The sequence below is a fragment of the Sminthopsis crassicaudata genome, chromosome 2 (genome assembly GCF_048593235.1).
Source record: "Sminthopsis crassicaudata isolate SCR6 chromosome 2, ASM4859323v1, whole genome shotgun sequence".
In the NCBI taxonomy this organism is placed as follows: Eukaryota; Metazoa; Chordata; class Mammalia; order Dasyuromorphia; family Dasyuridae; genus Sminthopsis; species Sminthopsis crassicaudata.
In genome coordinates this window covers 57,042,778-57,056,814 of record NC_133618.1, presented here as the reverse complement: position 1 = coordinate 57,056,814, position 14,037 = coordinate 57,042,778, and the positions used below count along the sequence as shown (strand labels likewise).

The 14,037-nt window shown below is 43.6% G+C and overlaps 1 protein-coding gene across 1 annotated transcript; it reads left to right on the top strand.

The window, feature by feature from the left end:
- The first annotated feature begins 5,803 nt into the window (after window positions 1-5,803).
- ADAD2 (adenosine deaminase domain containing 2) lies at window positions 5,804-12,387 on the top strand. Its single transcript, XM_074286348.1, is given in 13 exon segments — window positions 5,804-5,873; window positions 6,519-6,700; window positions 8,068-8,211; window positions 8,940-9,080; window positions 9,455-9,502; window positions 9,836-9,961; window positions 10,171-10,321; window positions 10,404-10,571; window positions 10,730-10,953; window positions 11,221-11,458; window positions 11,548-11,560; window positions 11,562-11,669; window positions 11,807-12,387. Coding segments are annotated over 13 exon segments (1,821 nt in total). The 5' UTR covers window positions 5,804-5,868; the 3' UTR covers window positions 12,080-12,387.
- The last annotated feature ends 1,650 nt before the right edge of the window (window positions 12,388-14,037 follow it).

Sequence of the window (14,037 nt, the reverse complement as noted above, 5' to 3'; positions counted from 1 at the left end):
TTGCTTATAAAGGGGATCTTAACAAGTACTTAACAAATACCTTTGCTATGATAAGTAATGTGAAGATCTTATTAAAGTACTGTATGAAATATATTGGTGCTGCATAGAGGTTGCATTCAGTCATGATCCTTTTGTGTTTGAAGGTAAAGAATATTTCAAGATTGGCTTCTTGAGAACTGAGGTTGACCTTTAGTGATCATAGATGTCAAAGCAAATTAATGTGTGTAACATTTCCCCTTTTAATATTTCCTAAGGTGCAAAGAAAGCCTTTAAGAAGGCAGCAAATACAGCAGTAAATGGTTCCTTCCTTCCTCCCCTCCCAATATTAGAATAAAGTACAAAATGTTTAATTTATCCACAACTGAGGCTATTATACTAGCTAACCACTGTTCAGCTCCTAATCAAAAGGAAGATAAATATAATGTTGAATACTTTTAAATATCTAAAATACTATTCCATAGTTGAATCATGCTGATGAAATTATTTACATTGAGTATTATACCAATTTGACCACTGATATGACAAAACTTCCAGAACTATTGAACTAATTAATAAAACTAAGAGTTGGTTTTATGAGAAAAAAAAAGATAAACTTTTGATTAATTTGATTAGAAAAAGGAAAGAAAAAAAATTACCAGCATCAAAAATGAAAAGGGTGGACTTAACACCAATGAAAAAGAAATGAAGGCAATAATTAGGAGATATTTTGCCCAATTATGTGAGAGCAAATTCGACAATCTAATCAAAATGGATGAATATTTACAAATATTTCTTTCATGACACAACTATGGTACTGATACCTAAATCAAGAAGAGCCAAAGAGAAAAAGGAAATTACAGACCAATCTCCCTAATATTCAAAATTTTAAATAAAATATTATTGAAGAGATTACAACAATTTATCAGCAGGATAATACACTATGACAAAGTGGGATTTGTACCAGGAATGTAGGTTCCTGGTTCCTGGTTCAGGAAAACTATTGCTATAATTAACCATATCCTTAACAAAACAAACAGAAATTATATAATAATCTCAATAGATGCAGAAAAAGCTTTTGACAAAACACTAACCCATCCTATTAAAAACACTGAAGAGCATAGGGATAAAGAGAGTTTTTCTTAAAATAATATGTAGTGTCTATCTAAAATCAAGAGCAAGCATTATTTGTAATGGAAAGAAGCTGGACAAATTCCAGTAAGATTGCCCATTATCACCACTATTATTCAATATTGTACTAGAAATGTTGGCTTTAGCAATAAGAAAAGAAAAAGAAATTAAAGAATTAGAATATACAATGAGGAGATAAAACCATCACTCTTTGCGGATGATATAATGGTATACTTAAAGAATCCTAAATAATCATCCAAAAGCCTTCTTGAAACAACTACTTTAGTATAGTTGCAGGATGTAAAATAAACCTACACAAATTATCAGCATTTCTATGTATTACTGACAAAACAGCTAGAGAAATAAAGAGAAATTCCATTTAAAATACAATAAAATAAAATAATTTGTGTGTCTACCTGCCAAGACTAGCTCAGGAACTATATGAATATAATTATAAAACACTTTTCATGACTCTGGTACTAATATTTGATAAATACCTCAACTCCAGCTTCTGGGATAATAACTCACTATTTCACAAAAATTGCTGGGAAAAACTGGAAAATCATATGTTAGAAACTCAGTATAGCTATTTCTTACACCCCATACCAAAATAAGGTCAAAATGGATACATGATTTGGGCATAAACAGTTATACCATGAGAAAATTAGGAGATCTTTGGAGAAGGGAGGAATTAATGATCAAAGAACCAGAGAATATTATGAGATGCAAAATGGACAACTTTGATTATATTAAATTAAAAAGGTTTTGTATAAACAAAACCAACTCAAACAAGATTAAAAAGGAAATACAAAGCTGGGGAAAATTGTTTACAGCCAGTGTTTTTTATAAAGATCTTATTTTTAAAATATATAAAGAATGTCAAATGTATAAAAACACAAGTCATTCCCCAATTGATAAATGGTCAAAGGATATGAACAGATAATTTTTAGATGATGAAATTAAAGCCACATATAATCATAAAAAAAATGCTCTAAATCACTATTGACTAGAAAAATGCAAATTAAAATAACTCTGAAGTACAACCTCATACCTCTCAGATTGGTTAAGATGACAGGAAAAAGTAATGATAGATACTGAAGGGGTTGTGGGAAAACTGGGACACTAATGTATTATTGGTGGAGTTATGCAATGATCCCAACCATTCTGGAGAGCAGTTTGAAACTATGTCAAAAGGGCTATCAAACTCTGCATATCCTTTGAATCCAGCAGTATCTCTAGTGGATCTGTATCCCAAAAAAAATCATAAAAGGAGGAAAAGGACTGACGTGCAAAAATTTAGCAAAAATTTTGTAGTGGCAAGGAACTGGAAATTAAGTGAATGCCTATCAGTTGGGGAATGGTTGAATAAGTTATGGTATATGAATGTAATGGAATATTATTGTTCTATAAGAAACAATAAGCAGACTAATTTTAGAAAGATCTGGAAATGTTTATATGAACTGATGTTGATCAAAACAAGAACCAGGAAAACATTGTACACAATAACAGCAAGAATGTGTGATGATCAACTATGAAAGAGATTTGATTCTTCTCAGTGGTTCAGTGATCCAAGGCAATACTAATAAATTTTGGATAGAAAACTCCATCTGCATCCAGAAAAAGAACTATGGAGACTGATTGTAAATCAACACATGCTATGTTCATTTCTTTTTTCTGGTTTTTTTCCCCCTCTCCCTTGATTTTTCCTTTTTGTTCTGATTTTTCTCTCCCAACATGATTCATAAAGTAATATGTATTTAAAAAGTTAACATACATGTATAACCAGAAAAATAATAAAACAAACAATAAAGAAAAAAAGAAATTCCAAATTCCTTGAGAGCACAGAGTGTTTTATTTTTTAGACTTATTCCCATTTGCTCCATTAGATTGTTAACTTCTTGAGGACAGGAATTGTCTTTTGCCTCTTTTTGCATCCTCTATGCAAAGTGTGATGCCTGCCTTGCACTTAATAGATGTTTAATAAATGTTTGTTCATTATGTGTGTATCCTTAGGGCCCTAGCACAATGTCTAGAATATAGTAGAGACTTAATAAATGCTGGTGGATTGATTAATTAATCTCTATCTGGAAGAGAGGTTTACTAAAGCCCTTGAGGAAAAGCTGTTCCTCTGTCTACCTCTGTTTACCCCATAGGCCATTGGGTTGATGGTGTGAAGATAACCCGCTTGGTGGCTGAAATTGTATATTACCCTTGTAGCTCTCTAGAGAGTAGAACCACAGGATGGGCATAGCTATTACATCACCAAAAACATATACTTGTCTTCTTTTATGCTATCTGTTGCATGACAATTTTTCAAATGGACACAGATCCCACTGGTATGTGATTAAATCACACTGATATTTACATATTTGTTTGCCCAGAGCCTCTCTAATATTTATCATTTTTTAAAATCATTTTTTGTCACTCTGATGGATGTGAATAAAAACTCAGAATTGCTTTGATTTGCATTTCTCTAACTTTGAGCATTATTTAATATAGTTATCTAGGTAGCCTCATTTTCTCCCTGTTCCAGATGATCACCATTCCTCTAATTGAATATTTTCAGTGATAGAGATGTTGATACCTAACCATGAAGTTAATTCCATTTTTATTGGTTCTGACTATTACAAAGTGTTCCCTTATATTAAGCTTTCCTCCTTTGACTATTACTTAGAATAACTTTTTGTTCAGGTCAATTCTCCAAGAGCCTCCACAGCTGTGGATCATAACATCTGAAGGAATTTCAGGGAAGCCTTTGCTGACACAGGTGTTGCGGAGTAGGAATGAGATAAATTGGAGGCAGAGGGAAGAGGAGAGAGGTCAGACAATGAAATGGCCTCGTAGTCAGATCAGAGAACAGCAACTGCCTCTCAGTCTCTTTGTATCATCCTCTCACAAGAGGAGATCCATTCTGGGTTGGATCTCCAGCAGCCACTGTCAGGTGGCTCTAGTGTATTTCAGCAGCTCTCCTGTGTATTCCAACAACTTTTACTTCTCCTCAGATAGGTGACCTAAAGAATAGTGTACTAACTTGGAGTCATAAAGACATCTTCCTGAGTTCAAATCTGGTCATAGAGACTTACTCTCTATGTGACCTTGGACAAGGTTTACCCTGTTTGCCTCAGTTTCCTTAAATGGAGAAGGAAATGGCAAACCACTCTAGTATCTTTGCCAAGAAAACCCAAATGGGATCATGAGTCAGACTGAAATAACTGAACAAAAGGCACTCCACTTTTCCTCTCCTCATCCCAGTTCTGCCAACTATCAAATGATTTATTCAATAAACATTTATTAAGTACTTACTTTGTACATCACTAATAGTTTACATGCACAGAATAGCTAGCAACTTAAATGTGAAAAAGTTTGCATTTTATTCAATTTATTATATGTATTTGTTAAATATTATAGTTATATATGTTAAATTTATTAAAATGTAAAATATATTAAATATATTATAAATTTATTAAAAAGAGATACTTGTTTATTATACTTTATTACTTTATTAAAAGGAGAGAATTTTTATCTGACTGAACCTGGCAGATTTTCATTGAAATATGACTAATTCCTCATCGGTTATGTTTCTATATACCCTAACTCATGATGAAGACTCTCCAGTGTGTTAATGTGCCGGGCACACATGATAGTCTGATATAGTCTGATTAGGATAGAGGAGAGCAGGACTGTCATTTCCATTAAAGGTCATAAGGAAAGGTCACAGGCAGGTTACTTTGGGGTTGAGGCTTAGCAATTACTATTAAGATAAGACCTTAACAAAGGCCACTACAGTATAAGAATCTACTTTGGATGGCAAGTGCATTAGAAAGATACAGAGTTCTAGTGAAGCTTCAGTTGCAACGAGGATCAATCAGAATTAAGTTGGGCTTAATTCAGCAGCTGAAGATGGGGCCATTTTAGTTTTAGAACCAGAGAAGACATGTGAACTCATCTCGTTTTTTATCTTGTGCACAGATGTTTATATGTTGTCACTTCCATCAGAATGCAAGAGTTATAAAGTGGTATTAAAATATACGAGATTCTGGTGATGGGGGCTTTTTTCCATGCTTTGTACTTTCTCCCTGCTGCTAAGCACTGTGCTTGTCACACAATAGGAGCTTAGTAAATGCATGTTAAACTAAGAGCTGAATCTAGGTCCTGCTTCCAAAACTATCCGGTTTTCCTCTCTGCATCATAATGTACCTGGGCAGAGACCTCAGTTCTCCAAAGAACACTTACCACGCAGCCTTGAAAGGGTATTTCACTCTCCTGCGTGGGGAGGGGATGATGGAAAGGGAGAAACTGTTGCCTTTAACAACAACAGAACTCTTCTCTGCATCCCGGATGCCCCAGATTGCACAAGCTTCGGTGCAGAGCACACTAGCCAAGAGTTCTTAACCTGGTGTCTACTAGGAAAATTAAACAAATTGTTTCAATACGATGTTTCCTTTTATTTAATGCAATCAAAGGGCCTGCGAGTTTCACCAGATTGCCAAAGGGAGTCTGACTCAAACGAACCAGAGCAAGAATCTTGGCTCGAGAAAAACTTCCCCTAACAGGTTTTTCCAGGCTCAGCTGAGTACCTGGGTCACCTTAAGCAGCGGTCCCTTTGATTGGTGGGAAGCGGCCCCGCAGACTGAATTCTTATTGGTCTAAGCTCTCGGAAAAAGGCGGGATTTGAAACCAAGGGAACGTCACGTGGGTAACGGGCACCTCACGTGGGTAACGGGCGCCACGTGCAGAGGCCGCTGGCTGTGAGGTGAAGGGATGGGGTGAGGAGGAGAAGTGGGGTGCGGGAGAATCGCCGAGCCTCGAGACCTCTCCTCCTGCACCACGGCTTCTCCGTCCCCCCTTCCCCATGGAGAAACCCCTTTCCCTTGTAAAGCTGCGGGCTTCCTTTCTCCGCATTCCTCAAGCGCCTGGAGACCTGGGGAGACCCCGAGTTTGGAGGCGGGAAACTAGCTTTGGAGCCCCCGAAATTGTGGCTTAGCTGCTGGAGCCGCGTGCCCGGGGCCAAGGCCCTGAACTGCCCCAGGCCTCACTTTCCCCGCTCAATAAGGATTAGACCGCGGGGTCCTTGAGATTCTCTCCCACCTCCCTCTCGGTGCCTTAGTTTTCTTAGATGGAAAAGAAGGGATTTAGGCCACTTGGCCCCTGGGCAGGTATCTTCTCCTCCTTCTGCCTGCCTCCATTTCTCTTCTGTAAAACCCAGAGCGGTTGTGTAAGGGTCAGATGGGACCATGTTTGCAAAGGCGCTCGGCAAACCTTACGGGGAGGGAAGGTCACCGTCAGGTGTGAGCCGAGCTCATCTTATGCTTGCCTCTTCCCTCCCCCTCCCCTTCTCCCCATTTCCCTCTCCATTCTCCTTCCTCACCCCCCCTCTCCATTCCCTTCCCCCTCTCCTCGTTCCCCAGCAGCTGCTTTCCCAGCATGGATGAGGCAACCCGCAGGAAACCCCGCCTGGCAGCCTCTCTGCAGATTCCCTGGAGGCCCTCGGAAGGCTCTGCCCAGGTTTCCCCGGAGACTCAGCCTTCCAAAGCAGAGCCCCTTAGGGGAGAAGAGAAGAAGAAGAAGCTTGGGAACGAGGCTGCTGGGGATGGTAGGGAAGGAGACCTTGGATCCCTGGGGATAAGGGTAGGGCAGTAATCTCCGTGAAAGAATGGGCCATGGGGGGCGGGGCGGGGAATGGAGAAGAAAAGATTTAAGGGTATTAGCGGTACTAGTTTTCAGACCGCTGTGCGGCGCTGTGCTTAGAGCAGTGGACTTGCGTTCTGGGGAAGCCACTTAAAGCTCCGCCGGTCTCATTTTCCTTATGTACGATAGTGGGGATCATAATAGCACCACCTTCCCAGGGTCACTGTGAGGTTCTAATGAGAGATTTGTAAAACGCTTTGCAAGCCTTAAGGCACACACACACATACATACATATGTATGTATATAATATATACACACTATAGATATACATATTAATGTATATGTGTAATATGCATTTATATGTGTGTATATATACACACACACATTTATAAATATAAATGCAATTATTAAGTATTTGAAAGCTAGTCCTATGGAAGAAGTAGACATATCTTGGTGTATTTTCTGAATAAGTGGAAAGCATCTTATTAATAAGCCCTTATTATGTATCAAGTGCTGGATTGAGGACTAGGTTACGGATACTAGAAGGAAGGCAGTACTTGTCTTCATGGATTTTGGTCTCCATTAGGAGGAGGCTACACATAGGCACATGGACCTGTATTGTTACCATTCTTGTAACTAGTTAGAATTTTCAATTTGTTTCCCCCATATATAATAGTTACCTTCTGTATTGTTACCATTCTTGTAACTAATCAGTGGTGAATTTTCAATTTGTTTCCTCCATGTATAATACTTAATGTTTTCTCAAGCTGAACCTTATGTTTCTCTTGTTTGATTTTTTTTTTGTTCTTTTATCACTTAATCTTCCCATGCATTAATTTGTGTGTGTGTGTGTGTGTGTATTTATTGGGTGTCTGTGACCATCCAAACAACTTGTTCTTGGAAGGTCATTTTGGTTTGGAAAGTTACAGTGGAACCACAGGGAAGTAGATTGGCATAAGCTTTGTGGGAGTAATTGGTGATAGCAGAGAGGGAGGTTTTGTTCAAAGGTGGAAGGGACTGCCATGGAAGGTGGGGGTGCTCTCTCTAACTGAGGGGTAGATGACTACTGGTTAGAATGAAGTAGAGGAAAGGCCTATTTAGGGAGACTGGTTCCAGGGGTCAGGGAAGTCCCTTGCTGGGAGGGAGGCGATGCATGGGGAAAGAGCATTGGGCTGCAGTCCTGCTCTATAGCCATGTGACCTGGCTGTCATTTAGCCCCCCTGGGTCTCAGTTTCTTATTCTGATCAAGCAGGAATTTAGACTAACTGATCCTTAAGCCACTTGAGATTTCAGTTTTAACAGTCTATGACTCCGTTTGCTCTCCTCACTTAGGGCCGCTTGCAGAGCCTCCAGCCGTGGTGAGGGAGCTGATCCTTGGCCACAAAGACCCCCCTCCAGGCCAGGCCCTGAGCCTCCTGACTCGCTATGCGACAGGCATGGGTCTTACTCTGCGCTTTGTGGAGAGTGAGGTCCAGAGTAAGTGAGCTGGGACACACGGGTCCTTGTGTGCTGAACATTGGGATGGGATGGAAGAAGACTGGCAGAGAGGTATAGAAGCAGGCCTCTGACCCTGGGATCCTGAGGTCTGGCTGGGGAGATGGGAACTAATGCTCCTCTCCTTCTATCACTCCTGTTGGAGATTCTCTTCTGTAAAATTCCAGCTCTGCCACATGTGTGAGATTAGGCAAATTATTCCACTACTCTCTATAGTTTACTCGTTTTAAATTAAATTTTACTTTTACGGCACTGTTGTTTTATATTCCTATGCCATAATTTCATGAGCCATTCTGGAACTATGTTTGGAGCCACGCCCCCAAATTCCTAAAGTGGGTTTAACCTTAAACCTAGTGATAACATTTTTTCCTTTTTTTTTTTTTTCTGGTGATATTAATAGGTCAAAGCCCAAGTAGGGAAAAAGGACCAATATGTAAAAAATATTTATAGCAACTCTTTTTTTTTGTATGTGGTGGCAAAGAACTGAAAACTAAGGGGAAGCCCACCTATTTTTTCTCTTGTCAAATAAGGAGGAGGGGGAAACTAGATTGGAATGTCTCTTAAGATCCTTCTATAGAGCCTATAAATGTTAAAATATATTTTTAATTTTTTTAAGTAGAAACTATTTAAGGAAGGGTCTGAGAGGCCTAAGGGAGCAGGTGGGGCTGTGGGACTCTTTTTCTGTATTTAAAATCCTTTCCTTCCTTCAGTTCCCTTCCGACACTTCTCTGTCTGTGCTGTGCTGGATGAGGTGTCCTGTCCTGAGGGCACTGGGAGCAGTAAGAAGGAGGCAAAGGGACAAGCAGCCATCCTGGCTCTCAATTGTGTCAGGACCCAGCTGGAGAACCCAGGTAATCTCCCTCAGAAGGAGAAGGTTCCTACAGAAAGAAGACTGAACCTACTCTTGTGGCCTTGGACAAAGCTCCTCTTGGGATCTGTTTTTTTGATTTATAAAATGAGAGGGATTTATAGTAGATGATGTAGTAGATGATGTCTTTTATCTCAAGCATCTTGAGGCTAGGTTGCCACCAAGGTGTTCTTTGATCCAGATGCTGGAGACGGGAGGAGAGGTGACCATCAGCCTATTAGGAGACTGGGCTGTAGGCTTTCTGGGTTACAGGACCGTCAAAGCCTTGTCCCCTTTCATGGTTGGGGGGAAGAGCAGAGATTTGCATCCCAGGTAATCCAAAAGAAAGACCCTACAGTTCGCTTTTTTCTTTTGCAGCCCCCTTCAAAACTCCCAACAACTTCCCGCTCTGTTCTTTAACTGCAGGTGAGCCTTCCTTGGTAACTCTCCTTTTCATTCCACCCTACCTTACAGGCTTTGAGTCAGAGTGGCCATGTGTCTGCAGGGGAGGCTTCTCTAATGAGGTGCACAGGTTCCTTTACCAGACAGCCCATCCTTAGGGGAGTTAAGACTTGTGCCCAGCCTTCTCGTTCCCAGTTCTTCTTCGTCCCAGAAGCCAGCCCCAATTTCCTGGCTCCTGTACCCCAAAGTATACTAGATGAAGAAAGGGGAGTAGAACCAACATTGGGGATGGGTAGAAGATTGAGTGTTCTAACTCTCTTCTTCCTGGTCCCACTGATATTCCTGCCCTTCTTCTAGAGAACATTCTGACCCACGAGCAGCGTTGTGCAGCTGTGGTGAGCTCCGGTTTTGACCGCCTAATAGGTGAAAACTCCCCATATCGGGGCTGCAAGCGGACCATAGCAGCTGTCATCCTTGAAAGGGGTATGGAAGCCTGAGACTTTGTTCCTTGAGCCCGTCAACCCCATCCTTAGGGGGGCAGGGAACCCAATCCTCTTCCAGCTTTTCTTTTCCTTCTTCCCCTCGGGTCTCACCTCATGATCTCCCCCAAGTCTCCCTTTCCCGTTTTTCTGTCCAGTGTCCCCTCCCTTCTCTTCTCCCCCCAGCTGCTCCTCTCCCTGTTCTTCCTGCAGAGGTCCCTGATGACAGGGGCAGCTGTAGGGAGACCTATGAGCTGGTTGCTTTGGGTACGGGCTCAGGCGGCTACAGGGGCTGGATTGAATTCATGGGCCGGAGACTCCACGACACTCACAGCTTGGTCATTGCCCGTCGTGCTTTGGTCAGGTGAGACATAAAGAAAGGACCTGTGGGGAAGACCACAGATCCTGGGATCCCTACCCTCAGTTGTGTTTTCCATTTTTCTTAGGTTCCTCTTCCGGCAGCTCCTGCTGGTGGCTAGTGGGGGCCCAGAGGGGGCAGAACGTTCAGTGCTGACCCCTCGACCAGGCCCTGGTCCCCCCCTTGCCCTGAAGCCCAAAATCTTCTTACACTTGTACCTCAGTGACACACCTGCAGGGGCTGCACATGACATCTAGTACGCTGGACATTTTTTTTTTTGGGGGGGGTGTCTCTGAATGGAATGGGAAGGTTGTGTTGAAGTGGAAGAGGGAGGACAGAAAGGAGAGATCTGGATACCTGCTGTGTCTGTGCCAGTCCCTCTCCCTGATCTCTACCTCTCCTCTCCCCCTTCAGCCTCCCTTCCCCAGGGGGCTCTCTCCACAGTCCCTCCCTCCGTCTTCAAGCCCACGCCCGGGGAGAGCTGCGACCTGTCTGCTACCTTGCCCCAGGATTCCGGGCAGCTCGGGTCTGCTCGCTGTCGGCCAGTGACAAAGTGGCTCGATGGGCAGTGCTGGGACTGGGAGGGGGCCTGCTGGCCCACTTCCTGCCTCCGCTCTATGCAACCAGCCTCGTCCTTGGTGAGAGGCCCAGGAGGGGAAAGAGAAGAGGTGGCTGGAGAGGGGGAGGGTCCTGGAAGACATCCCTGGGCTTGGGGCAGAGGTCTGGCCCTCCTGAAGCCTTAGTTTCCCCATGTGTATAATGACAAGGTCCCTTCTAACTCTTTCCACTGTACCACCTAACCACCCCTTCACATCCCTTCTAACTCTTAACTCTTATGAGGGGGCAGGTTATGTGTGGGGAGGAGAGCAGACCCCTCTTCCCCTCAGAATTGTGTTTCCCCACAGCTGACTCCTGCCATGACCCTTCAACTCTGAGTCGGGTCATCCACGACAGGCCCTGCCTGGAGGGAGGGCCTGGCCTGCCACCTCCCTATGCACGTAACCCCCTGCACCTGTTTCTGGGACCGCCTGTGGCTCCCCAGGACTCTGTACCCTCCAACTGCCAGGGCCTCAGCCTCAACTGGAGCTTGGGAGATAACAGCTTGGAAGTTGTGGACACCACCACAGGACGCGTGTGGGCAGAGTAAGGCCTGGTGGTGTTAGGGAGGGGGGTATGGGAGTGGTGCCCCAAGGTGGATGGGGGTGACCTGGAAACTCTTCTTCCCCACCTAGAAATTCCTTGGGTCCCTCCCTCCCGCCTCTGCAAAGCTGCCCTCCTGCGTGCTTTCCGCCAGGCGGCCCAAGCCCTGGGAAGATTTGACCTCTTGGCACTTGACACATACGAGGTGGCCAAGGTCAGTGGTCACTCCTCATTTAGTCAGATCATGTAGTGCTTCCCACCAGGAGGGTCTTGTCTTGAGCCCCATTGTTTCTTCTTCACCCTTGCTCTGCCTTGAGACTGAGGGATACTCTGATGCTTTTTTCCAGGCAGGGACATTACCGAGCTGCTCGTCAGGAGTTGACCAGTTACCTGGAACAGCAGGACCTGGGTTCTTGGCCCTCCAAGCCTCTGGTGGGAGGGTTTTTGTCACTGAACACGGGTATCTGGGGGAATTGCTCTGTAGGGGAGTGTGTGTGTGTGTGTGTGCGTGTGTGTGTGTGTGTGTGTGAGAGAGAGAGAGAGACAGATGGACAGACAGACAGACCGACGCGACCGACCCTGGTGGGGGGTTATGGCAGCGATTATAAAGTGTGTGGGTTATAAAGTATGTGTAGTTGTGTATGTGATAGGTGGGATGTTATAAAGTGTATGTGACACAAATGGGGGTTATAAAGTGTGTATGTATATGTGACAGGTAGGGGTTATAAAATGTGTGCGTGAGAAAACAGGTGGGGGGTTATGGCAAGGATTAAAAAGTGCCCTGACATTAAGGGACTGGGCTGGGCATGATTTAACAAAGAAGGTCTAAACTGTGGTACTAGGTAAGGTTACTTGAGACCCTTGGTTGGAAGCCATGTGCTTTATGATTTGTTCTGAATAAATTCTTTGCTCTGTGCAGTTGTGGTTAGAAATGATAATGTTATCTCTGTTTTAATTCTCACAACACCCTTGTGAGATTGAGGTGGTATCTCGGATGAGGGAGTGTAAGTTCAGAAGTTAAATGCCTTGTATTGCCTTTCAAGGGAAGTTTTGTATTCCTGGATTTTAAATGGAAAATATTAGCAAACCCAAGGCAGGTCTGGAGCATCTTGGAATGGAAACTATCTTGGATGGAAGTACAAGAGATTTTCAGGGCTGCCAAAGTTAAGGGAGTGGCTTTGTGCAGCGTCACCCCCAAGATCATTCAGAAATGTCATGAGGAGGATTCTGTGCAGGGGCTGGGATCACGAATCACCCAGCGTAATAAACCATGCAGTGTGATTGGTCCCTTTCTGTCTGACTTTTCATCAAGTGCATCTTTCTGTAAACCTTGTATCCAGAGAAGTACTTTCTAACCACCATAGATTATTCACATATCATAGGGCTTGGGAATGATGGAAGGCAGGATTCCAGGCTTCCTGGCTCTAATTGCAGTCCTCTTTATATTCTGCAGGCATCTCAGGAATAAATCCAGCCCCCATCTTTCCAGGCCTGGCTTGTGCTCTCCCCTACCACTTCCCCTGGATAGTGATCCTCTGACTGGTCAGATCCCACTCCCTTTTCTAATTCCTAGGCATTGGAAAACAGCCTTTAGAAAGTAGGTGGGCCATAGAGCCTCCATCCAGAACTCTGGACAGCTCCTGTCTAGTTGCCTTCACTTAGCTCTAGCTGCCCAGGCTTTCAAACGGGACTGGATCAGTGAAGTTGGGGAGGGGGGGAGGGAATCATGGATTGTGAGACCAGAGAAGGAAGTTCCAGACAGTGCCATCTTGCCTTGTCCGTCAACCAACTTTGTGAACTCTACATTGGGGGTTTGTACTTTCCTCTCGTAATCCTGTGATTTGGCTTCTGATCTCATTTTAGTTATGTCTGACTCTTGGTGATCTCATTTGGGGTTTTCTTGGCAGAGATTCAGGAGGGTTTCATAGTTTCCTTCTCTAGCCCATTTTACAGATGAGGAAATTGAGACAAAAAGGGTTCAGTGACTCATATGGGGTCACACAGCTTGCTACTAAATGTCTTGGGACAGATTGAAGCTCACAAAGACAAGGCTTCTGGGCTTTAGGCCAGGCACTCTCTTCTCTGTAGCTTGTGTCACTCCCCCCAACACACTCAATCTGGGGCCAAGTCTAGGCTTCTCTGGACATAATCTGTCACAAGCTTCCCCTTCTTACCCCAAACAACTGTCACATATGCAGGCCTCCTCACCCTACTATTGCAACAGCCTTCTGTTTTCTTGCTTTAAGTCTGGTCTTCCACAACCCAACTCAAAACAAAGGGCATTTCTGATCACTTCACCTTTCTGGCCTCTTCACCTAGGCTTCTTGGAGTGGAAGATGGGGTGAGGAAGTGGGGGGTTTGGAGGTGGGGGAGAAAGGAGGGGGTATGGTGATGCCTTTGAGGTCAGCTCAAAGGTATCTTCTACTTAAGTCATTTTCTTATAGCTGCTCTGCTCCAATGCTTCCTTGGCCCTAGTGCTTCCCCCAGGATAAGCTCTCATCTGAAATCTGATCCTGATTTTGATAATCATTGCCTCCTCCTGGGCACTGTTGTGAGAGGGGGGGAGGGCTGAGGACTAGCCG